At 39.6% G+C, this 24,626-nt stretch overlaps 2 protein-coding genes across 3 annotated transcripts in view; one reads left to right on the top strand and one right to left on the bottom strand.

Annotated features, from left to right (window-relative positions):
* The window catches only part of LOC119728177 (interleukin-6 receptor subunit beta-like), a 58,939-nt gene extending 48,082 nt beyond the window's left edge, over nucleotides 1-10,857 (bottom strand). For both annotated transcript variants that reach the window (XM_038200265.1, XM_038200266.1), the window contains exon 1: nucleotides 10,654-10,857. The gene's annotated coding sequence lies outside the window, so the exon portion shown is untranslated. The remainder of the gene's footprint in view (nucleotides 1-10,653) is intronic.
* A 1,104-nt stretch (nucleotides 10,858-11,961) lies between these two features.
* LOC119729358 (pancreatic triacylglycerol lipase-like) lies at nucleotides 11,962-24,092 on the top strand. Its single transcript, XM_038201984.1, has 10 exons — nucleotides 11,962-12,065; nucleotides 14,775-14,959; nucleotides 16,013-16,273; nucleotides 17,266-17,374; nucleotides 18,427-18,543; nucleotides 19,041-19,160; nucleotides 20,143-20,388; nucleotides 21,680-21,800; nucleotides 22,843-23,040; nucleotides 23,688-24,092. Exons 1-10 carry the CDS (start codon nucleotides 12,017-12,019, stop codon nucleotides 23,767-23,769), a joined length of 1,488 nt encoding a protein of 495 aa, XP_038057912.1. The 5' UTR covers nucleotides 11,962-12,016; the 3' UTR covers nucleotides 23,770-24,092.
* Nucleotides 24,093-24,626: the final 534 nt, after the last annotated feature.

The raw sequence follows: 24,626 nt of genomic DNA, 5'->3' as shown, positions 1-24,626 counted from the left end.
ATAAATACAGAGAATAATCTAAATAATATGCCAAAGATAGAAATATGAGTATTTGTTTATATAGTATGTACTGTGTATTCCCAGTTGCGGTGATTGGTGTTTAATCAAACGTCAGTCACGTCCATTCAGAAATCTTGTACACACAGTACTACAAATAGGGATTACCCAACAAAAGTGAATCATTTCTCATGTCATTCGTCACTGAAAGTGAGACGACACGTGAAGCAAACAAAAGATATAACTGTTCACTTTCCATTCAAGCAACTAAGCCATTCTCTGAAGAAGAATTATAACTATCTCTGTACTGTTTCACTTTGGTTTTCTTTGGAATGAGCAATGGTGACAACAACATCGTCCAAAATCAGAAAGTTTTATGGTGACGACAACATCGTCCAAAATAAGAAAGTTTTATGGTGACGACAACATCGTCCAAAATCAGAAAGTTTTATGGTGACGACAACACCGTCCAAAATCAGAAAGTTTTATGGTGACAACAACATCGTCCAAAATAAGAAAGTTTTTGCTGTCGTCAAAATGCAACGCTACTGGTTACACCTTTGAAAATATTCGGAGTGTGGGAAACAAGAACGAAAGCTCTAGTTTACATAAAAATATGGATCTGAATTTTGTACTAATAGATGTAGCATGACAGTTGTTTATTCATTTACAGGGCGAGTCTAAAACAGAAAGTGACCGAGTTAGAAAAAATATACTAAATACCGGTATGTGGCTTGCTACATTAAATAATAAAAAATAACATACTGTAGGAAAAAAGTACGGTACATGTTATTGACTAGTATGACATTTTCACGTAATAGCATACTCTATTCACAAGTTACAAAAAAGTCCTTATTTTAGTAGAAATACCACAAAATTTAGCTGTCCACCACTGATCATTTACTGATGCCTATGATGAATACCCTTTAAATGCAATCAACGAAACTTACAAAGGAAAACAGACAAAAATCACAATTCTCATTTCAGAAAAGACTTGATTTATTCTTCGTACAAAACACAAAATCTGACAGTAAAAATAGTATTTCAGTCTTGACTCTAATTAGACTCATTTGTATTTGAATGCCTACGTGTAAAATATATGCGTGTACATTGTACATAATCTCTGGTTCCCACTCAACTGAACAGCTTCAAGTTCAAAGCAATATCGGTACATTCCATGAACAGCTGTAGAAATGGGTTCGCTCAGTAAAACATCCATTACTTCTGATAGCAAGGATCAATTTCAGTTATACATTCTTCTTTTTTTCTGCAGATGATTGGAAGAACATGTATACTTGTTTAATACCTGCACACGTGTGCTTCACTGGTGTATAAATTTTGCTTTTTAAGAAAAAACAATCATTAATCCCGGTCACTTTTGTTTTGACTCGCCCTGTACACCAGGGCGCACTTCATAAAAACTTGAACATGCAAAAAATATTATACAAAATATTTGTTATGCCTGAAGGGTAGGTACATGTAAATACTGTTTGACTACTTCATTACTAAAGCAGCATGTACGCTGAATGAAGATGTCGCGATGACATCAAAAGATACATCGCTGCAATATTTTTGATTCCAAAAAGGTATCTAAATATTTCTTACTACATTACAGTTCAATAAAGTTATAGTGTTTCCAACAAGTCAAGCTACATGTTTGACATATACTTTAAAATTTAAACTTTATTGGGAAAAAGTAAATTAACACCGGTATTTAAATGAAATTTCAAGGTTTTATTCACAATGAAGATTTTTTTTGGGGGGGGGGAGGGTAACCTTGTGACTGACTTTGCATTGAAGAGCACAAATTTATGTGCAGCATTTGCCAGCTTACATACATGCGTAAGTTAACTCACCTTCAGGCTAGTGAGTCAAGATTTATAGCAAACTTTGAGATGGTCAACATGCAGGTAAGACTTCAACCCCCCCCCCCCCCCCCCCCCACATTTCTGGGAGCACTTGGGCAAAGACATGCACAACCGTGACTACAATCTATACTGTAGGTACGCTGGGGAGTACATCCTTTTCAACGGCAACCCAAAATTATGGAATAAGTTAATGCCTGCTGACATTCAACATTCTCAGTTCATTGACTTTTTAAGCGTAAAGTATAGACTTACCAGTAGCCTCTTTTTAAACTGGCTTTTTACTAATTTCATTGCTTATTTATTAGTGTATTTTAAATTTTATTGTCTTGATAGTAATTTTAGACGTACTTACTTTTTAAAACCCTTTTTAAACATAGGATTTGATTTGTTTTAATTTCTGTGTAATGCGCGATTGAACAATATGATTATTGTTATATTGAAGATCGCCAATACATTTTAATTTGTTTGTTATTTATTAATTACCCTATTTTAGGACTCAAATTTCTCTTGAACATGTTGAAAGGTCCGTTGTATTGGAACTTTAAACTATTCAGGCCTACAGAAAGTTTCCAACAATTTGAAAAACATCCCAACACATCCAACTTAAACCTTTTTTTTCCCAGCAAATTTGATCACATGCACATTTTCATGTACAAGTACCGGTATTCATTGTACAAGTTTGCTTTTGTACAAGTCTTACATGTTACACCTCATGTTTCAAAGGGAAAAGTATTTATAAGCACAGTCAATATCAAAATATTCAATAATCGATATATTGGATACCAATATCGAGAATATTCGATATCAATTGTCCTAGATGTAAAATGTTATAGACCATAAAGATGACACTTTGATTACAGAAAAAAAAACTTAAGTCCCAATTTTCCACGGCTTGCTCTGGAGCATATTGCTCAAACTTTTAAAAACAAATCTCAGCACTGAGTGTTTGTCCAGAACGGGCGGTTTCTTTTGAGGTACACTGGGGGAGACTGCAAAATCCTGCAAATGCAGAGCACAAAGTGACGCCGCTTGGCATTTTGCGATGTTTTTATTTTTCAGTCACAAGCACAAGTTGCCCCCAAGTTTTATTTCATTTTACAGAAAATGATTTAAAAACACAAAGTAAAAGCATAAACAAGAGATTTACATGTATTTTGAAGATAATCTGACGCATTTTTTGATATTTTCAATATCATTCCTCAATATCGAAAATTTTGATGATTAAAAAATTGCTATCGGCGATATCGATATCAAAATAATATAGAATAATCGAGTTTTAATATCAATATATCGACAGTGCTTAGAAAAGTAAATTATAGGCCTACTTGTTTATAAACTTGCATACTGTACTGAAAACTGAAACTACATGTACACATACTGTAAGTGTTTTTTCCTTAACAAAATAAATGTACCGTTTAAGCGGTACATGTTTTATTGACACAAGTACATGTACATTGTACGGGATATGGTATTATGGAGACTTTCTCATTCTATTTTAAGAACAGTTCCAACATGTCCCTATGAATAAGGGTCAACCGTACACTGGCAATGTCAATGGTAGAAACCCCTACTTAAAGAACAAAAATCAATACTTAGTGGTTGGGAGTCCCACCAGTATTCCCTCTACTGGATGGCCTAAATCCTTGCAACAACACACCAACAAAGGGACATCCTGCCCCATGCTGGCAACACTGCTGTCCTGCATGGGCTGGCAGGTTTCTAAAGATGGTTTAGTTAAATGCAAATTGTGTACATGGTGGGTTTGGTTTGGTTTATCATAACAATGGAGGGGCTCAATATTGGTATTGTGTGTGAACCATGGACTCTGTGTGTTGAGGCCCACCAATGAACAAACTGTCCATAGGATGTACATGTACATGTACATGTACTGTACAGTGTACAATGTACATGTATGTACCGTACTGTGTACATGTGTACAAGGCTGCAAGATATTGCGCGCAAGTTAACATTCCACACTGTAGGCTAAGCATCTTGTTGCGTATAATAAACTCTTTGCTTCCACATCAGCAAAGTGTTTCAAAATTTATAAGTACCGGTATTAAAGCCAGAGTCCATCATTTGCAGCTATACAAAAAGTAACTGGCATAATTACTGCTGAAAAACATACTTGGTTGAAAGATAGTAGGGGGACTAAATTCTCTGTGAAATTATTCTTTCTGGCAAGCTGAAATCAACAAAAGAAGGCCTTTCCAACGGTGCTCTTTAAGAAGCACCATAGGAAATTCAAATTAGTAGTTTGTTTTGTTATTCGCCAAAGCGTGCGCAAGCATTGGCACGACGCACACGCGGTTGCTATAATTCGTCGGATCAGTGCGCGACATTGCGTAGCTGCTGAGAACGTGTCTCAGCAACTTTTGATTTGAAATTGAGATCCTGTTGTTTTTCTCGAAATATACAGCTACAGCTGAGCTGAAACTTCATCAGGTTAGTTGTTCAGCACCCTTCTTTAGTTCTTGAGCACTTTTGTTGAGACTTCAAAAAATGAACAAAATGCACAAATTACAAATGATGGACCATACCTTTAACTTTGGTAAGACATCATTAGGGGTGCGCATAAATTTACGGGTTGTATGGGAGCCGGGTACAATGTACATGTACCTGCTTGGAAAAAAAACACAGGTACCGGTATTTGGGTACCCGTTAAAGAAACCCAACCCCAAAATTCAAATCTCGGAAGCTGCTGTTCAGGTTGTTCATAAAAACCAAAAGGTCCACACGATAATACTACCACATCGTTGCATCAATGCAGCGTACTTTGTCCTACATCTTTCTGGTGAAAACTGCAACTTCCGCGAGTGTGAAACCTGTTTTATTTTTCCATGTACCGGTAGCCTGGTTTTCATTTGGAAAATTCCCCACAAATGACACACAAAACCTTTCTCTTTCATTGTCTGAAAAGCTACTCAGTAATTTGCAATGTTGGTTATGGGTACCCGATCCCATAATCTGAAACCTGTTTCTGACATCAGTGGTCGGGTACTTGGGTACCCGGCTACTACATTGTATGCACAGCCGGCCCTAGACATCATCAAGCACACTTATCACAGGCGTATGTCTGATGTATCCCCCCCCCCCCCCCCCCCCTCACACACACAAAAAAAACCCACACACTCACACCAGCACGTTTGTTTATGGTGTCAATCAATAATTTTCTATTGTTCCTCTTCCCTTTTCCTTCGTTTATACTAACTTTTTTGCAACAGCTCTTATGACTAATATTAGTTTTGTGCACATTTTCTAATCGAGGTCGTCCTCGATTTGGTTCCTGTCCTCAATTCATCGATGATGTTGTACGTGTGTGGGTTCTCAATTTACCATAAACCTACAAATCACCTTCATGAGATAAAAACACAAATCTATAAAAGTAATAGGGATTTACAATTAGCAGTGAACACAGAAGTGAAGCAAAACTACAGTAATGTACACGGTACATGGGTGATCTGTGCATTATTTCGAAAGCCTTGATGAAAGTTTTGTTAGCCGATTTCGATTCTCTTCAAACTTTTGAATGACACAAAAGATATAAAGGATGATTACGTGAAGAATTTACTTTTGAGTCCAGAGCAGAAACTGAAACTGCTTTGTGAATTGGTGTCTGATTCCGGAAACAATTCTCGAATTACATCTTGCAATACGGAAGTCCAACCTGTATTTGCTGTTTCGGTTTCTTTCTTCTACCTTTCCCATTTTACATAGCGTACCTGCAGGAAAGATGACTACCGGTAGATTATTGAAATTCTAAGCCATGGTTTATTTCAATTGCTTTCAAGACCAACAGGTTTCATGTGGATAAACTCAGAGGAGGCAGATTCAAACAGCCAAGTAGTTTTAAATATGTGTGCTACACTCAACCAAAAAAGAAAGCCCCCTCCCCCCAAGTTCCAATACTTTTTGTCAAACTCCATAACTACTGAGCACCTATCACTCAAATAACGACTAATCAGTACTTACAGAAATTCCTTAGCAACTCAGCCATACTCTTCATTTGGCCCAAAACAGTGATAATGTTTACGAATTTATGTAATTTATGACAAATGGTACCGAAAACAGCTGCACTTTTGTGTACGTGCAAGTTGTGGTTCACACTCACCTTGCACGTATACAAACATGACAAAAGTGCAACTTTTTTTCGGTGCCATTTGTCATAAATTGCATAATTTTGTACACATTATCACTGTTTTGAGCCAAACAAAGAGTATGGCTGGATTGCTAAGGAATTTCTGTACTGATCAGTCGTAATTTGAGCAAGATGTGCCCAGTAGTTTTGGAGTTAGACAATAAAGTATTAAGGGGGGGACTTTCTTTTTTGGTTGAGTGTAGGATACATGCATGTAGTTTACACTATTATAGCTGTGTCCGCATTGGACTTTTTTTTTGCAAAACGTACGGAGACTGTTGTCACCTTGACCAAATTACACGTAAGTCCAGTACGGCCAACTGGTAAACTTTCCAAATTGTTGAATGTTGATCGACGGTTGTTAGTTCATCCCTCCGTTTTTTACACGTAAAATATTTCCCAAACTGACATTGCATACATTTATAACTGGACACCTAATGCACCAAAAAAAGCTTTTGTTTTGGTTTAGTCAGGGTTCAAATATAGCAGAAACAATACCTTAATGTGGATGTAACGGTGTCAAAATCACTAACGGAAGTGTGACATTTGGGGTTGACACGGTGTCAATGTTACCGGTACGTCCACAACCATGAACCAAGCTATCATTTCTGCTCCATTTGATACCTGACTAGTGACTACCATAACAAAAGCTTTTCTTAGTGTGTTGCACGTATAGTAAGAAGTACATAAAGTGAATTTGGGTAATGTTTCACAGAAATTTTAGAAAGGTACAAATATAATATCTTGACGTAACAGGATTGATACGGTGTCAATGTTACGTCTTAATGACATTTTTGCTCATATTTTTGGCAAAATACTTTCAAATAATTTAAAACTTTCTGCAGTAGTCAAACACCCAACAACAACTATTATGTAGAGCAACTGCAAGCAAGGCATTCATACTTCTTATAATATGGTCATATGTGACACATTGTGTCCCAACCCGGTGGAGTGACCCATGTACCGGTAGGCCTATACACATGTATACGAAGTTGGTCTTGAATCTTGAATTCATTTTCACATTGATTCCCATGCACAAAACATTCTCACAAACACTAGAATCTTTTTATTTTTATTTTCCTCTCTCTTGGTCTTGAAAAACACTGATATAAAGTACAAAACCAATTTCATACCGGGTATTGGCTGATAATGATACTCCCTTAGTTTGTATAGCATGCACAGAGGTGTGCCACATGTGATCCACAGGGCACAGGCAAACCCCATCCCCACCCCGGCCCAACAGTTTTCCTCGCATTGCCTGGAATCATATTCATCAACATACAATGCCTCTATATGAAATTAACTGCAATGCCCTCTGTCAATACTTCAAGGACAAAGGGGGGGGGGGGGGAGGAGCTGAATTTCATACATCATTCAATCATCTCTTTGTGCAGGTCATATCCTGGGATTGGATAGGATTTTATTTCAGGTATATTGTGGCCTATTAACAGCAAATGATACCGGTATCAATACAGTAACAGTAAAATTACGAAAAAATACAGACAGAAAATAAATGTACCAAAATATTGCACTGTGAGATAAATCACAAGGAAACACTTCACACCACTAAAAAAAACCCACATTCTTAAAAGTGTAAGTGTACTAAGATGGGTGTATACATGTGTACAAGGCTAATCTTTGGATTGTAAGTATTTTTGGCTCATTGCTATGATTTTTTCTGGACCAAAATTTAGTGACAAAAGACATCTTTTATTAGTTAGTTTAAACACTCACAGGACAATGACTTCCACAACATAGCCAAAGCAGAGAATGGAAAAATAAGATTTCGATCAATGTAATTATGAACAGTATCCTGTAAATTTGACAAATATTGGGATCCACTATTTAGTGGGAGGGTGAGTTTGTCTTCCACTACTGAAAAAGTACTAGAGTACATAGTTGTAACCACATCAAAATTGGAACAATTTTCCCAGCCCGAGCTGACAAATGATTCGGAGAAATTTACTTTCTGAATATTTGTTTGAAGTGTATACATGTATGTAGCATCCTAGGGTTGGGAAGACTGTAGTATTCTGACGTTACTTTTTAGTAAAAGAAAAATCTTCAGCTTAACTCTCAGACTATAATAACCTTATTAAACTGTAAGATAGGCCTATGTCTCAGATTTTTATTGGAAATTCATAAATATTTACTATCTGGTCGAGAACCCGTCACGTGGGTGGTTTTTAACGGTTGATAAAGCAACAAACACTTTTTTCCGGTGTCACATGAATTTGGACTCCCTTTTCTGGTCCCTTTTATAATTTGATTGAACGTTCACAATCGTCACTAAGAATGTAGGCATGTGCAATAGGCCTACTACAGTACCAAAGAGTTCGTATTTCATACTGTAGAGTCATAAAATTAAAAGCTAAATTCACACTACACTGGCACAGCCGCATTCTGCGCCACATCATGCAGTACCAGAGGCACATGCCATCTGGGGGGGGGGGGGGGGTTGCAAAACATGAAATAAAATTGTTGAACAAAATCATTGGTATTTATTATGTTTGACTTGTTTTGACTTTTTGACCAAAAGGTATTTTTGAATGGGAATAATGTGCTTGGCCGGTATTAAACAAGTATGTTTAAAGGGAATGTACATGATTGGCTTTTGCTGTAATTTTTCGGAAATGAACTATTTGAGGGGTTAGTATAATAGATCAAATAGGTTGTTACACTGACATGTTTGAAGTTTTGTGTTCAAAAATGCTGGAAAAACCAAGAAAAATAAAAATGTTCAAGTAGTCTGGTTCCCTGACTCCACTAATGATGAAATGGATCAATTTATAGATGCTGGAAAATTGTAAGTTAAGGGAACCAGTCTAGCTGGCCTGCACCCGTTCACGAACATGTAACCAATAGCAAACTAAATTTGGACTGAAAAAAATGGTAAATTTGGAGCAGTAGTTGAAAAATAGTTAGGTTTTTCCAACGGTGGTCGGCCGACCACTGTTAGAAATTTATACAAAATACCACTTTTCTTGAAAATGACTTCACACCAGGTGCCAAAATTTTACAGGATGCTTTAGACTGGCATTTATCAACATCCTACAATGTAGTAAGGTATTTCGTAAAAATGTGTAAGTTTTGTTTTTCGATGCTTGCAAATGTTGTAGCCTATATTCCCATCAAAACCGGTTCAGGGCCTGGATGCAGTTGACCCTCGCCTTCAGATCCGTGTCCAGGCCCCAAGTAGGTTTGAATTGTACTTGTCCTTAATAATATATTGTCAAGATAGTGAAGTTTGCCATAAATCGATTTGAAAGCGGCCTGCTAGTGCCACAATGAAAGGACATGGCCTGTCACAACACAGCCTCTTTTAAATTGATGTAAATGTGGAAAAATGGCAATATCGCAGCAATACGTTTCCTCTGAAATTTTCTTAGTAATAGGAAAACGTTATTGCATAGATCAGAAACAAAGCTGAACATTTTGTTATTTATTCATGGCATCAGGGTCGTATTTAGTGCAATTTATTTTAAAATATTGTGTAGTGCAGTGGCTTTATCCGAAAAAATTCAATACCTGGACAATAGGTCAAATGTTGCAGGGAAAATTTAGTGACGTGTCCATGTATGGAATTCCTTCTGCTTTATCACATAAAACTTACATTGTTACAATGTACTGCATCATCATCATATTTATGTGTAACCTGGTAACTGTGCATTTCAAAATATTGAATGGCTCAGAAACGTACATGTATTCATGTTATTGACAAATGTTGTTTTTAACTACAACCAGTAACATACATAATGTAATTAACAAAGGTAAAAAAAAACGGTTTACAATTAAAAAAACACATTAATTTAAAGAGAATTCCAAACAACTTTAATATAATTATTATATTGTAATAAAAGTGAATTACACTGTAAAATATAAATTAAGTAATCAAATGGAAAACATGTTGCAACCTGACGCCACTTCCGCGATTGTGTACAAAGTCTATGGAGAGTCAAGAAAATGTCCAAGTATTTCCTAACAAAATTGGAAATGTTTCTCAGTCCCAGATTCATGTCTTATCATCATTTTTGCAATGACTGACCTTCATTGAGATGAAATATGAAGAAAAAAGTGGTGTCAGGTTGCAACATTTTTTCCAATCAAACAATGTTATGATAATTAATGACTTGGAATGTTGGATGATTTTATATGAGTACCGGTAGCTGATATTTTGTATGTACTTCTGTACAAAAGAAATGAAGATCGTGTATACTGCATCTTCTTTTACTTTAAATATAAAAAAAAAAATTAGGCCTACCACACTGACATGACTGAGCCAGCAGCAGGATATCTCAGTTTTGACAAGATGAACCCTTTGACTAGTACATGTACATGTACAGTGTGACAAGCATGACAAGCAAAGCTGTCATTACAATCAAACTAGAAAACTGCATTTGCTCAGCCAATCGCATTAAATCATAATTGACCACCGTGTCAGAAAAAGGTCCAACCATTCGGTCAGCGGCGGCCCTGACCGCTCAATGGGTACGATGGGTCAATACGGGGACCAGCACGGTACAGTTTGTGGTTTGTTCTACACAGATAAACATCAAGCAACGCCGCATTCACTCGGCTCCGTTAACCATTCCAGTCCCTTTCCCCCAACTCTTTGACAGTAAAACACGAATCGTGTACAGACAAACTTACCACTTAAATTCTCAGAAGTTACACTGGATCCTATCCCTGCGTTCTAGCCGACTTGGAACTTCGATTGGAAGTCACGATCGCCGAACACTGACGTCCAAATTGGCAGCATTTTACGATCGAATAATCACTTGCGATCGTTTAGTTTCAATGCTTACTTACATAGTAGGTGCACGTTGTATGCGTTGGTACATGGTATGGTACGGTACGGCCGTACGCATGATTGCAACACAATGCACAGGCATTCCGCTATTTATCGCGCTGAGTAACTATTAGACTGGCCAAACAAGTCTCGCTTGTACTTATTTTTAATCACTGCCTACAGAAACATACCTGAAGTAGTTTCCCAAAGGCGCTTACAGAAGTAAAGATAATATAAGTAATTATTATTATGTTAATATGACTTCCAAATATCTTCCAAAAATTACAAACTCCATTTTATAGCGTACTTGTTCCTTCAAGGACCGACTTGTGGAAGTTTAGTAACTTGACTGGTTGTTGACCTGCGTTCCGAATGAGTGGTCTCACCATGCATCAATTTATCGGGGGTGGGCTTCTTCCAACAGAGGGCGCTATCAAAAAATTAAGAGTGTACGATTTGGACAGTTGTTTCATTTAGTGAAAAGTCATAGAACAGGCATGCGGAAGTTATTAGGCTATATTAAACATTTATTACATAGCTTTATATTTTATTTTGCGGGGAAAAAGTTGTTTTCAGAGAAGTGGCGATTAACTTCTCTTTAAGTTGATAGTTCAATGTTCCGCTGAAAAGAATATTCATTAAATGGATTTCCCTATGCTAACGAGTCAGGCAAGAAAATTGAATTGCGAACGAAAACAGACAGCAAACTTTGACAAAGTATATACACAACAAAAATATTGTTTTCGTTTTGTGCTTTGGTTTGAATCAAGAGCGGGACCCTCGTAGTTCAAAAATTGAAAACTTTTTTATTTTTGTATTCGTGGGGCGAATTGATAAACTTGTTTTATTGTAAAGACCATCACACCTTTGCTTTAAAACCCAATGTTTTCGGGGACATTCACACACAGCTTACTTCAAAATACACTACTAATATCGTAAATACAAACTCACGGTAAAACCCTACGTGCACTGTTTACCAAAATATCAGACAAAAATAGATATTAGGCCTTTAAGTAAATCTTAGTTAATTTTCATCCTGGATTTAAATCCAATAGCATTAATTCTAAGTCATAATCATTTTATGATATCAAGCTTAATGCTATAGATTATGATGTTGTGTCACCTTGTTCTAAGGACGCCGGAGGTGTATATAAGCGTTTCGCTGTTAGGAAAATCAACAATTTTAATCCTGAAATTGTCCCAGCTCGCCACAACACTCCAAGGATGTGGAAACTCGTTCATTTATTGCTTTTTGCGGCTCACGTCGTCTCGGGTAAGTCAATCCAAAAAAATAATCTTGAAAAGTTTATTATTATATTATCATAATCATTTTTTTTTGGCACACGTTAAGAAAAGCGAGCAGCCTAGGGGAACTTGAAACCTTGGAGTAAAAGAAATTACTCGTCACTGGCGCAGCTGGTATCATGCCAAGCAGTTTTCGAATACCGTAATTTTCGGAATATAAGCCGCGGCTTATACGTTGAATTTGCCCATGAAAATGTTTACTGCAGCTTATACACAGGGCGGCTTATACACCGAGCCGTGAAGAATAAAAATGATATTCAAATGTATATTTAATGTGCTGGTATAAGGAAAGATCTGTTGCTGAAATGAACCATCAATTAAGAAAGTCATAATACAAACCGAAAGCACGTCCAACGAAAAGGTACCGAGCGGTAAAAAGTACGGCTAGCTAGCGAAAGCTGTCTCTTTGACATCGACATCGACAACCGGCCGTACGTGATTCTAGTGCTGCATGCATGCTGCATGCCTTTCCCATGGACCACACCGTTTGTTGTAATAAAGGGGTGTACTTTCTTGGGAACAATAATTACCAATATTTTTGCTGTTTAAAAACAGAAAAAAAGATAACTAATACTTTTTATGGAGTTCCAAATATTTCTCTATTCAAAAATCAGTTGTTCAATGTCACAATATAATTTTTTTCTTGAAATGTATTCAAGAAACGATGTAAAACTCAAAGCAGGGGCTAAAAATCACCCCTTACGAAATGAATGGATTCGTCCATAAAATTTTTAGCATCGTGTTGACTATTTTCGAAGAAAGTTATGATCGCAACTTGAATTTTGACGTTAGTAATCACAACAATTTGATACGTTTTGTTGTAAAAACGGACCTGTTTATTCTTAGGACAAAACAAATCAGCATCTGTTGCCACAAAGCAGCATTTGTAGCCTCCAGTCAGACGACACACGGTGGGTTACACATATCTCAAGTGCTGGGGGAAAATGTTATCATTTGCCGGCGCTAGCTGCTGGGCCATGCGCTTACGTTTTAGGCCGGGGACCGGACGGGGCAGCCGGCAGTAATTCCTGGTGTTTATTTCTCATCATCAATTTCCATATTTGTTTGTATTATTGTAAGAGTATCAACTGTGAATGATTTGATATAACTTTTGTGGCCCTTTTTATAGCTTTCGTAGTGTAAATGGAACTGGTTCAGAGCATTTTGACTAGAATTTGGAGGCCCTACAAAATTGAAACCACTGCGGTCGGTGCGGCTTATACGCCGGTGCGGCTTATACGCCGACTTCAAATCTTAATTTGCAGATTTTTGCGTACTGCGGCTTATACGCCGCGCGGCTTATATTCCGAAAATTACGGTAATTGCCGTTTTCTAATGTGATGTCCCATGACATAATTCTATTTTAGTAAAGCCCTCGGGATATGTTACGGGGGAAAAGAGACAAGGTGACTGTGCACTTGATTAGCGCGGCTCGCCATGCAAAATTAAAACTCTTATGTTATAATAATACATTGTATTCCGATTTCCGAGACCGTTTTATAAATTGTTTAATGTTGCATGATCTTTTACTCTTACTTGTTATTAACACTTAAGGGAAGATACAACATTTGCCAACATCAAAAAACGAAATGATCAAATTATAACGAAATATCTTACTCGATTGTAAGTGATTGACAGTCTATTAAGCATCCTGTGAAATCTTGGCTCCTGGTATGCTGACATTTTCAAGAAAACTTGTATTTTTCCGACACTGGTCGGCCGACCATCGTTGGAGAAAACTGACATTTTGTCAAAAAGTGCTCCCAACTTTTCATATTTAGTTATTCCGCATTTTCTTTGCAATTGATAACACATGTGTGAAGGCCTGCTAGACTGATTCTCTGACCTTACAATTCCCCTAATTCTATAAGTTGCAACGTCTCATCTTAAGTTGGGTCAGGGAACCAGACTACAAGAACATGGTTGGTTTTCTTAGATTTCCCAGCATCTCCGTCCCAAAACGTGAAACGAGTCAGTTTAACAATATTTTCTATAGCATACTAATCCTCCAAATCCATTTATTTTTTTAAAATTGCAGCAAAAGCAAATGTTGTATATTCCCTTTAATTCCACATTGTCTTCCTATTGAATTATTTGAAATTGCATAAAAGGAACTATACACCCTACTCTCGTTCAAGCAATCATTGTTTTCGTTAGAATTGATGAATTTCAAAATTAGCAGCCAAACCGAGGTTCTCCAGCCTAAGAGTCACTGTGAGACATTAGGGACCACTTTAACTTTTAATCTTCTCTGCTGAACGTGCACTAGAGCCCTCGCTTTGAACTGAATGTAGACATTACTTTAAGAAACAGCTGAAGTTGTATGCTCATCATCAATTATAATTATATGGCCTACTATTAGGTTGAACGGATTTTGGGGTTTCAATTTTTTTCATTTAATAATAATGCCTTTGAAAGGTCTTAAGTTTAGGCAATTCTCGACATTGGACAATAATGCAGTTCAGTCATCAATTTTTTGGGGTGCCAAGGCAAAAACAACATACCAAAAGAATACAGAAATGCAGATAGATTTGTTGTAACTTAAAAAAAAAAAAAAAGAATAACAAAAATAAAATTATGGGAAATGCCAAAGCTTGAGCCTCAAGTTACTTCAGCACCCTCAGTTTAAAGGATAAATCGCGCGGGTGACGGGCTTTATTTTTGGATTCTATTCCAGGCGGTCTTTTCGACAAAGACGACGCCGCTGAGGATGAGGTATGCTACGGGGACCTCGGGTGCTTCAGCACCGCCTACCCCTTCCTGGACCCGCCGTATCGCGGTGTCAGCGTCTTGCCGGAATCACCCGAAGCCATCGCTACCACCTTCCATCTCAATACTCGCAAGAATCCCTCGGTGGCACAGGTAGGTGGGCTTAAAAGATCAATACCCAAAATGATCATCACCTGAAATGTATGCACTATTACACCCATCACGAACAAAAACATCTTCGATGCATTGGGAAGATTAGTTGCACTTTCTGGCAAAATCTTAGCCCGAAAATGCTCAGAATGGAAACAAATGAATGCGTCGATGAGGACAGCAAACAGAAATAGCGTTCCATTTTTGTCAAACATTTTCCGAGTTTCCTATGTTCAAGTTTACTCCATTATCTATATCTGAAGAGCCAGGCCTCGAGTGCAAGTGGTCTGTCATCCGAGGGCGCACTACTTTATAAACCGACAGGTTCTGAAAATGAGCCGTGCAGCGGCCGATCCAGAATATCGAATAATAACGTCTAAATTTAACCAAGACTAGGCCTCGATCAACTGTGTTTAGTTGCGGTTGCGCAGTGGCGTTACCAAGGTCAAACTTAAAAGGGAGGGGTTACTTGGGGATCTTAATTTTCTGGAGGGGCACTCAGTGCATGGATTTGGCAATGATTATTGTTGGAGAAGTATGCATAAAAAAATTGCCTTATAATCGCTTTTATAAGCTTCAATGGGGGGGGGGGGGGTTCGGGGGAGACCCCTAGAGCGCGTTGGAGGGCTTTGCGCCTTCGTTACTCGCGATTGATGACTGCACTCGGTTCACGGTCTGTTCTACCCCCTCCCCAATAAAAAAAAAATAAAGGGACAACGCCCACTTTAGGATCAATACATACTGATACTGTTCTATCATCATGGTCCACTACACTTACTGTCTGACATGCTTTAAAATGTCAAACAATTATTGTTTTTGTTAATTCTCTTGCAAATTCTTCAATAAAAGTCCAACCCAATTGCTCGGATTGACAAACGACGGCATTGAGGTAATCCCATACCAATCGTCCGGCAGATTATACATCGTTGCGCGCCTCCCCCGCCAATATTCCACGGTGTACTGATTTTGAACGTCAAACTACTTTCTATATCCGAAGCATGGGGGAGTTAAGTGATCTTGATCAAGTTGCCTTTGATTAATCCCCTCTGCATTCAGATTTTGTTAAACAAGGACAACACATCCCTTTTGAGCTCCTACTTCGATCCTACCAGAGAAACCAAGATCATCTGCCACGGTTTCACGGAGAACGGCGACAAGCAGTGGGTGGTGGACATGGCTATGGCCCTGCTCAACTACGGCGACTACAACGTGATCAGGACCAACTGGAACGAAGGATCCCTGGCGCTGTATTCAAAGAGTGTGGCCAACACGAGGGTAGTTGGAGCCGAGATATCGCTGCTCATCGACAGAATCAAGGTGGGTTCAAGGGCGGATCCAGGGGGGGGGGGCCAAAGGGGGCCATGGCCCCCCCCCCCCAAAACGAAACCAATTTTTTTTTTTTTTATGTGACATCGCAATAAAGGCAGGCAATGAGTACACCACCATCTTTTCCTCAAAAAAACATTGGTTAAAGTGGTCAGAAATTGCCTCAGATCGCACCACAGAGCTTCTAGAATCCAAAAAATTTTCGGGGCCCTTAAGCGGGCCCCGAACCCCACGCCGTAATTTTTTTTAACCACTTTTTGGGGGGACCAAAAATTTTGTTGGCCCCCCCCCCCCAAAATTGTGTTCTGGATCCGCCCTTGGGTGGGTTTAATGCTGTTGGTGCCCCTTTGATAATGTCATCGCGACTCGGGCATCATCTCGATGTTTGGGCGAGCGAGGAAGCCACGAGATGAATTGAGCAGAGACTAATCACGTTGAATAACCGCCCGCTAAGTTTTGTTCTGCAACCGGTCAAGTTAGCTGACATAATACGCATGCGTAAAGCATTTTTTTTTTAGGAACACCCTAGCTTCGAATCTCTCGAACCTTTTCCCCTCCTGATCCTGCCCCGTTTTATCAAGTCCTGACTTTCAATAAAATATACTTCACATTTTTCCCCTTCTGTTTCATGGCTCCAGAGGAATTCCCTCTAAATAAGGGGATGAATTAACAACAGACATCTATGGTGACGCATGCGTTTTATGGTCAGTGCCTTGGTTGCCCAAAAAAAATATTGAGGGCGGTGGTTACAAGAGACCACTGACGAAGTGACTGTAGTCTCCGCTCGATTCGCCCCTTGATTAATGTCCATTCAAAGTCACCATAGCCTCTTCAAAAAGCGATACATTTCAACTTCTATGAATGTTTGTATTTCATTTGACTGTAAAAAAATAAAGGAATGAAGAGAGCTCGGGCCTAAAATATTAAATACGAGGCATAACAGGCCAAGTAATAAATCATTATTTTCTCCCATTGCATTCCAGGCGTTGTACAATATCAACGGACAATCGATCCACCTGATCGGGCACAGCCTGGGCGGGCATGTCATGGGCTACGCTGGGGAAAGACAAGGGGACATTGGACGCATCACCGGTGAGCCTAGCTAGAAAAGATAATTGGTTTTAAATAAAACAAGCTTTTCATGAAAACAATCGATGCTGGAACGGGAAAAAAAATATTGGAAAATAGACAATGTAAAACTGACGAAGTCAGATTTGTTTGTTTTAAGATTTATGTTGAAACTCTGGAGAAACAATAATACAGATTTAGATTTAGGTTTTCAAACCCTTTTTTGTCTCCGATATTATAAGAAAACGGCATCATCCTGCACTCTCGTGTTCTTAAAGACTAACTTCAATGATGGAAACGAAATAACACTGTACTCTACTTAAGAACAATATAGGGGCACGCATCCACAATTTTTATTGGAAAAAGAAAATATAAGGAATCGTTTTGACATGCATGTTTGTTCTAATTTTTCGCATTTGACAGTTGGTGGCGCTTTAGGGGTTTCATATCAAGATGATGACGTAAGATTGGAGAAATCTCCAATTCGTCAAAAGTTCTTTTTGAAAAATCCTACGATTTCAAGGGAAATTGACGGTGAAAATGAAGCTACGAAGACACGCTCCTTTTAGAAAATGAGTGCCTGCGATCTAATGTGTGCGTCCAGTTTTGATGATGCCAGAGGGCAAGCCTGTCCTCTCTGTAAAACAATATTTCACTGGCTCAATCAATGACTGTGTCTTTGTGTCTGGTTACCTACCTCACATTGACCGACTGTCATCCACTTGTGACTCAGACTGGTCGTAGACTGGTGAATAGAGTCGGGCAGTGCTATCGTATAGGATTACTCTGTAGCTACAGTGAATGGGCTAAACAAGGCCCAGCCCCAGTCATGCAAAGATTATTCCCAGCGAATGGCCATTCTGATTCAATCGAATGGAATTTTTTGCCTTCTGTGACCACTGGGCTTGCCCTGATTTCACCGATTCCATAGCATACCACTTTAGTGAACCATGCTAATAATTATGTTTGAGGTAACTGTTTTAAAGCTGTGTTTCTTCTCTTGTTGGAAGTGATCTTGGACGATGCATGTTCCATTAGCAATTTTGCCCTTTACACCGAGTTTCTTTTCCGGTCAGGGTTGGACCCAGCTGGACCGTATTATGAGGCCACGGACCCGCGTGTTCGCCTGGACGAGACGGACGCACAATTCGTCGACGTCATCCACACTAATGTCAACCCGATCTGGACCCTGGGTAAGTCCACACAACCCATCACCATCCATACCCTCCGCTCCATTAGTCCCATTAGTCCGACGCCTCGTTATAGGTCCGACGCCTCATAAGTCCGACGCCTCATAGGTCCGGCTTCTCATAGATCCGACGCCTCGTAGGTCCGACAATTAATAAATACATTTTTGTAAATTCCTTTTTATGCCTCATAAGTCCGACGTCTCATAAGTCCCAAATAGCGGACAAATGAGGCGTCGGACCTATGAGGATACGGCCCAAGTCAACTAACAAGTTACGAAATGAACTGCGCCAAAGGTTTTCCTTTCTTGTTATTCATCCGCTAACTGGACTTTGTAAATTGACCTGTTATCTAAGTAGAGACATGTGGGGGTGTATGTGTGTTTGTGATCCATCGCAAGGCTTTGGTCCCCAATATGTTCATAGAGTGTTGAGGAAATTCCCTTGTTTGCTTTCTTACAAGTCAAGCTTAGAGAGATTTGTTCTTTTCCTCCATTCTTAAGGCATGGGCATCTACCAGCCATCTGGGCACTTGGACTTCTACGTGAATGGCGGAGATGACCAGACGGGCTGTGACCAATCAGTGACCCAGGATATCATCTCGGAGGGTGGTTTCATTGACGGTATATGCGTTTTGTGTAGTTTGCATTCTAGACCAGGTGGCCCCCTTCAATGGCGAAAGCATTGTGCCAGCTATTGTACAAAGCATCTGCCCCGTTAAAGATTATCTGAACAATAACCCGTGTACTCTGTGAAGCCATACCAGCTGCTGGCAACCGATGAGCAACCGACGGGTACCGGTATTAAACCAAATTAAGCATCTTTTGCATGTTATTTTGCCCACATTTCATACAGTTTACGTCAACACTTTTATACCAATCACAGTTCAAGATATAAACATGCAGTGCAAAAGAGAACAGTTTGCTGAAAGTTAAAATAATAGGCCTATGACCACAAAACGTTTAATTTGCAAACAAAATAATGCAACATGGTCTATAGCTTTCGCCATTCAAAGGGGCACCCATAATGAGTGGGTTTGTAATCCATTCAGACTGAGGACTTGGGATGGGGTCCAGGTCCTCGGGAGAATTCGTGAACAAACCTTATGGGAGCTGTCGAGAAAAAGTTAAGAGTACAAACAAAAGGAACAAAAGAAGGAGAGGATCAGGTCCTCATGAGTATAAACGAGCTGGGTGTACAGATGTGCATGTGTTCGAACTAGTGTATAAACAAGTCAACAAACAAGATCAAGCACAACGTGTTTTTTTTCCCCAGACTTAGATAGGCCTACTGGGCTTTAATAATAATACAAGAGTCTTCTCTTCGCGATAAGTGTTACTGGGTTCTTTAACGTACATTACACAACACACGGGACCTACGGCTTTACGTTACGCCCGAAGGACGAAGCAATAATGGTAAAGTGCCTTGCTCAAGAGCACAACACCATGTTCCACGGATTCGAATCCATGTACCACCACGGCACGCGAGTCGAACACCGTAACCATTGGACCACAGCACCCCACAGCTTCAATACCAAAAGAATGTTGTAAATCAAATAAAGATGTAAACTTGTGGAACAATTTCTTTTATTTACTTATTTTTCAGGAGGAGTCCAGTTCGTAACTTGCGACCACAATCGCGTCAATAAACTCTTCACTGATTCCGTTGGTACGCGCTGTCACGAGGCATATTACTGCGAGGGCGAGTACGTGGCCGACTTCATCGAAGGGGCCTGCGCGTTGACCCAACGGGTGGCCGAGATGGGATTTCACGCTGATCTCTACAAGCCAACGGACAACTCGAAAAACCTGGTGTTCTACCAGAAAACGATCGGAGAGGAGCCGTTCTGTGGTGGGTTGCCTTCTTCGAACGACTATCGGTGATAAAATTTGACCGTTGTCAAATTATCTGTGAACATCTCTACTGTCATACACGTGGGGACATACATGTAATCATACAGACATTAAAGTTTGTATATACGTGCTTTTTCAATATTTCGGTTTTCTTTTCCGAACAAAATTTAAAGGAATGTAATGTCCTGTAACAAATCAATTATAGCTTGTTTGTTTTTGCAGACCTTTGTACAGTTTTAAAAATTGGTTTGAAATGGCGCGCTCCAAGTCAAAAATTGCACACGTCCCGTACTTAATTCAAAAGTTGAAATTAATTAATTATCACTTGTCATGGGCTGATTTGTTCGTGCTATGTCTCATTGGAAACTATTTTTCAAGGTGCCACACCCAAAAAAAGCACGTATACACCAACTTTAAGAAATTGAGCTCAGATCAAGAAACAGAAATTGGCCAATTAACAATAATTGTTGACCGCTGTGATGTGGGATATGACGTTCTGAACACCCGAGAGGCGGACAGCATCCGAGGCGAAGCCGAGGGTGCTATGCGCCCCGAGGCAGCAGTAAACACAACAATCATGACATTCAAACGCCGACTCACATGCAAGTCGCGTGCTCGAGACAGCTGATCGTCTGCTAGTTCGCTGCTCCCACTCATGTGTGAAAACATGGTGAAAATTGCGTGGGTACCAACGATATAAGCGTTTCACGTACCGTACATACGTACGTAAAAGTCATAGCACACCTCCTGTGGGATATCACGTAGGGCCTATACGTGATATCCCACAGGGAGTGTGCCATGATTTTTTATAAACTTAAAACGTGATCGTTCTAGGCCAATGAAAATACAGTAATCAAGACATAGGTATAAGGCCAAAAAAAAAAATATTCGGTCTCTGGTCAGACCAAAGTTCCGGAATTGACGCGGGGACGCGGCTTTTTTTCTTTTCTTTTTTTGGCTTTTTTTTTTTCTTCAAGCTTGGATTGTACAGACAAGGTGGGGTACTATTTTGCTTTGTGGGTGTCCTCATGTACATTGGTGTCCTACATAATTTGCCTTGGTGCAATTTCCCATTCCTTGGTGCTCTTTGGTTAAAAAAAAATGAGGAGGGGCGGCAATAGAGGGCGCTGTTGGAGCTACCGCGGAACATTTTGGAAAAAAAAAAGGTTGACGCGCATGATTAAAATCGACGCGCGCGCTGACCAGAGACCGAATACTTTTTTTTTTTGGCCTAACAATGTCTTCTTTTTTTTACAACGTCTCATTATTTAAACATTTTGTGCTGCCAGGTTTTCATTACCGATTCGACATACACTTTGACGACCCGTGGAGAGCCGCAAACGGCAAAGGCAATCTGTTCGTCACCCTCATCGGCACCAGTGGAAACCAGGAAAGACTGCAGTTGACTGCGTTAGTATTATATAAACTTCATGGGGAGGGGTCAACACCACTTCTTCACGCCGAGAAAGCTGCATCCACAGGCGGATGCATTTGGTTTTCATCAGAGGAGTATTAAGACTACTGTTTTTAAATTGATGCAGCTGAATTCTACTCAATCATATTTTCGTCACTGACAATCAACCTTTATATGCAACCAACTTTACCACTTTTGAAAGAAATAGGCCTTTACCCATCTTTTTGCACCTCTCCCTCGAAAATTTGGTTCTGGATTCAATGGGTTTTTTTTTTTAATATAAAATGTTAATTTGTCTATGAAAAAATTACCAAAACATGGCGGTTAAAAGCGAGGGAATAAGAGAAATACTGATTGTTTTTTTTTGTATTTCGCTAAAGTATGAAAGGGGGAAACTTAATTCTGGCCAAGGGCGGATCCAGAACACAATTTTTTAGGGGCCAACAAAATTTGTGGTCCCCCAAAAAGTGGGTTAAAAAAATTACGGCGAGGGGTTCGGGGCTTGCTTAAGGGCCCCGGAAAATTGTGGGATTCTAGATGCTCTGTGGTGCGATCTGAGGCCATTTCTGACCACTTTAACCATTGTTTTTGAGGAAAAGATGGTAGTGTACGCATGCAGTGGTGCCTGCCTTTATTGCGACGTCACTTATAAAAAAATGGGTTCGTTTTGGAGAGGGGGGGGGGGGCATGGCCCCCGTTGGCCCCCCTGGATCCACCCTTAATTCTGGCAAGGAGTCCTACAGATATCTGGGGGAAACTAAAGGCCTAAGGACTGCCCCCCCCCTCCTTGACCCGCCTTCGAGGTTATAATATAAAAAAAAAGGAGATGGGCTCTGTATCAATATTGGCTCCTAATTGTGCTTCAGAAACCAACATATTCCATCATATGGAGTGCAAATTTTAGAATAATTTCATCTGGCGTGGTCAATATATGGCTACTAAATAGTTCTGAAATCAGAGATGAACTTTATTCGATTCCGGGGTTCGAAAAAAAAACACCTTAGTTTTTGTAAACACCAGTTTCTTTGTGTTCTCCAGTGACATGCAGGAGTTTCGCCCCGGCCAGGACTACCGATTCATGGCAGTGACCGGGGCGCCGATGGGCACTCTCTCGGGTCTGTACTTCGAGTGGGAGTACGACACCGCGTGGTACAAGCCCTGGGAGTGGGACATCTTCACCAAACCGGACTTTTACGTGCACAGGATTGAGGTGTACTCGGCGAATGACTTCACGAGGTATTGCAATAATTTTACTATTAGCTTTTACCTTGCGTCCTCGGTGCACGTATCTGACTGACTAACTGACTGACTCCCCGACCGACTGACGGGGAGTCTCCCCGTGAGCTGGGCGACTGACTGACTGACTGACTGTCACTTGTGAACCGGGCAGTTCTATTGTATAGGATTGCCCCATAACGTCAAAGAAATCAGCTAAATCCGGCCCATTGTGAAGACCACATGCATTGAAAAGACGTTCAGTGAACAGCCATTCTGAATCAATGGGCCTTATGCACGAGTTGGCCATTTTTGTCGAGTTCCCCGAATGTATTTCATAAATTGTTAACTGTTGAATGGGATGGTGCCACACTATTTATGTTGCCTTATTTTACTGTCATATTTTTTAAAATCTGGCTTAAAACATTAGGGAATGTTTAATGACAAATTTTAAATGATTCATTCAAGCAGGCTTGAATTAAGTAGTAATTTTGCTTTCATTTCTCTTCGCAAGTTTCAAAAATGAAGATTTTATCTCACTTTCAATTCAATATGCCCGACTCGTGCATAAGGCCCATTGAAAAGAATTTGGTGCTCTGTGAGACAAGCTTTTTTAGGCTTCAATTGTCCTATTTAATGATGTCATCATTTTTGCGTGGTTTCTACAGCTACATCATGTGCGGCCAGAAAGACCCCATCAAAGCAAACAGAGACGTGGCGGCTTTCTTTCCCGTGGACAAGTGTGACTGACGAGTGTGACGTCTTTCTGCCAGCGTGACGTGCGACTGTGACGAGCGTGATGCCATTTTTTTGCGTGACTACCAACTTTCATATAGTGAAGGCTTCCAGGGAAGGCACTATTCCATTTTTCCAATGAAAAATAAACAAGCTAAAAATATAGCGTATAAATTGTGCTTCCAAAATCATTTGCCGTTTTAAGTCAACAATTCGAATCAATCTTTGATCAGTCGTCGTGTTTGGGACGGTGACCGTTATTGTACAAGTCAGTGAGATGTCTATTTTTCTTTATATCAATAAAATATGATTTAAAAACAAAATGGAATTCGTCAAAATGGTTGCATGGACTATTATTGTGGATGTCTTTACTGTGTACCGTCCAGCATTTTGTATATATGTTTTTGCCATCGAACACATAACAAATTTTGTTGTCCACTTTAGGATCTAAACAACTTTTCCTCATCCGTGGGTTTCTCAACACCTGTGAGTCTGTGACACGACACCGCTATTCCAGTAATCTACTTTCCCAAGTGTTTTTGTGGTTTCATGCTAGATAACCTGATTAATTGACGTCATCCAGATAACCTTAATCATCTTATTCTAAACCCCAACTTGGCAAATCTAATGAATCTTAAGAAGATAATTTATCTGAAGTAATTTGTCCCCACGAGGTCAACATAAACGGTCCAGAATATCATCGGACAACGATACCATTGCCCAAAAAACTATAGGCCTAAGTGAAAGCTAAAATTGGGTCGAGTGAATCCGCTTGCACGGATCAGCATTGAAGCAGATACCGTCTTTTCATATCAATCGCACTCAATTAAAAAAAAAACTCGTAAACACTGTGCAAGTATCAATTTTTAAAC

Source organism: Patiria miniata, unplaced genomic scaffold (assembly GCF_015706575.1).
Source record: "Patiria miniata isolate m_02_andy unplaced genomic scaffold, ASM1570657v1 HiC_scaffold_20, whole genome shotgun sequence".
In the NCBI taxonomy this organism is placed as follows: Eukaryota; Metazoa; Echinodermata; class Asteroidea; order Valvatida; family Asterinidae; genus Patiria; species Patiria miniata.
Note: the sequence above shows the minus strand (reverse complement) of the source record. Positions and strands in the feature narration are given on the sequence as shown.

Excerpts from the sequence above, each read along its gene's own strand:
- LOC119729358 (XM_038201984.1), top strand. The coding sequence starts at position 12,017 with ATGTGGAAACTCGTTCATTTATTGCTTTTTGCGGCTCACGTCGTCTCG. Across the intron at positions 17,375-18,426 it reads GGACATTGGACGCATCACCG|GGTTGGACCCAGCTGGACCG; the intron begins GTGAGCCTAGCT and ends TTTTCCGGTCAG. Across the intron at positions 18,544-19,040 it reads CAACCCGATCTGGACCCTGG|GCATGGGCATCTACCAGCCA; the intron begins GTAAGTCCACAC and ends TCCATTCTTAAG.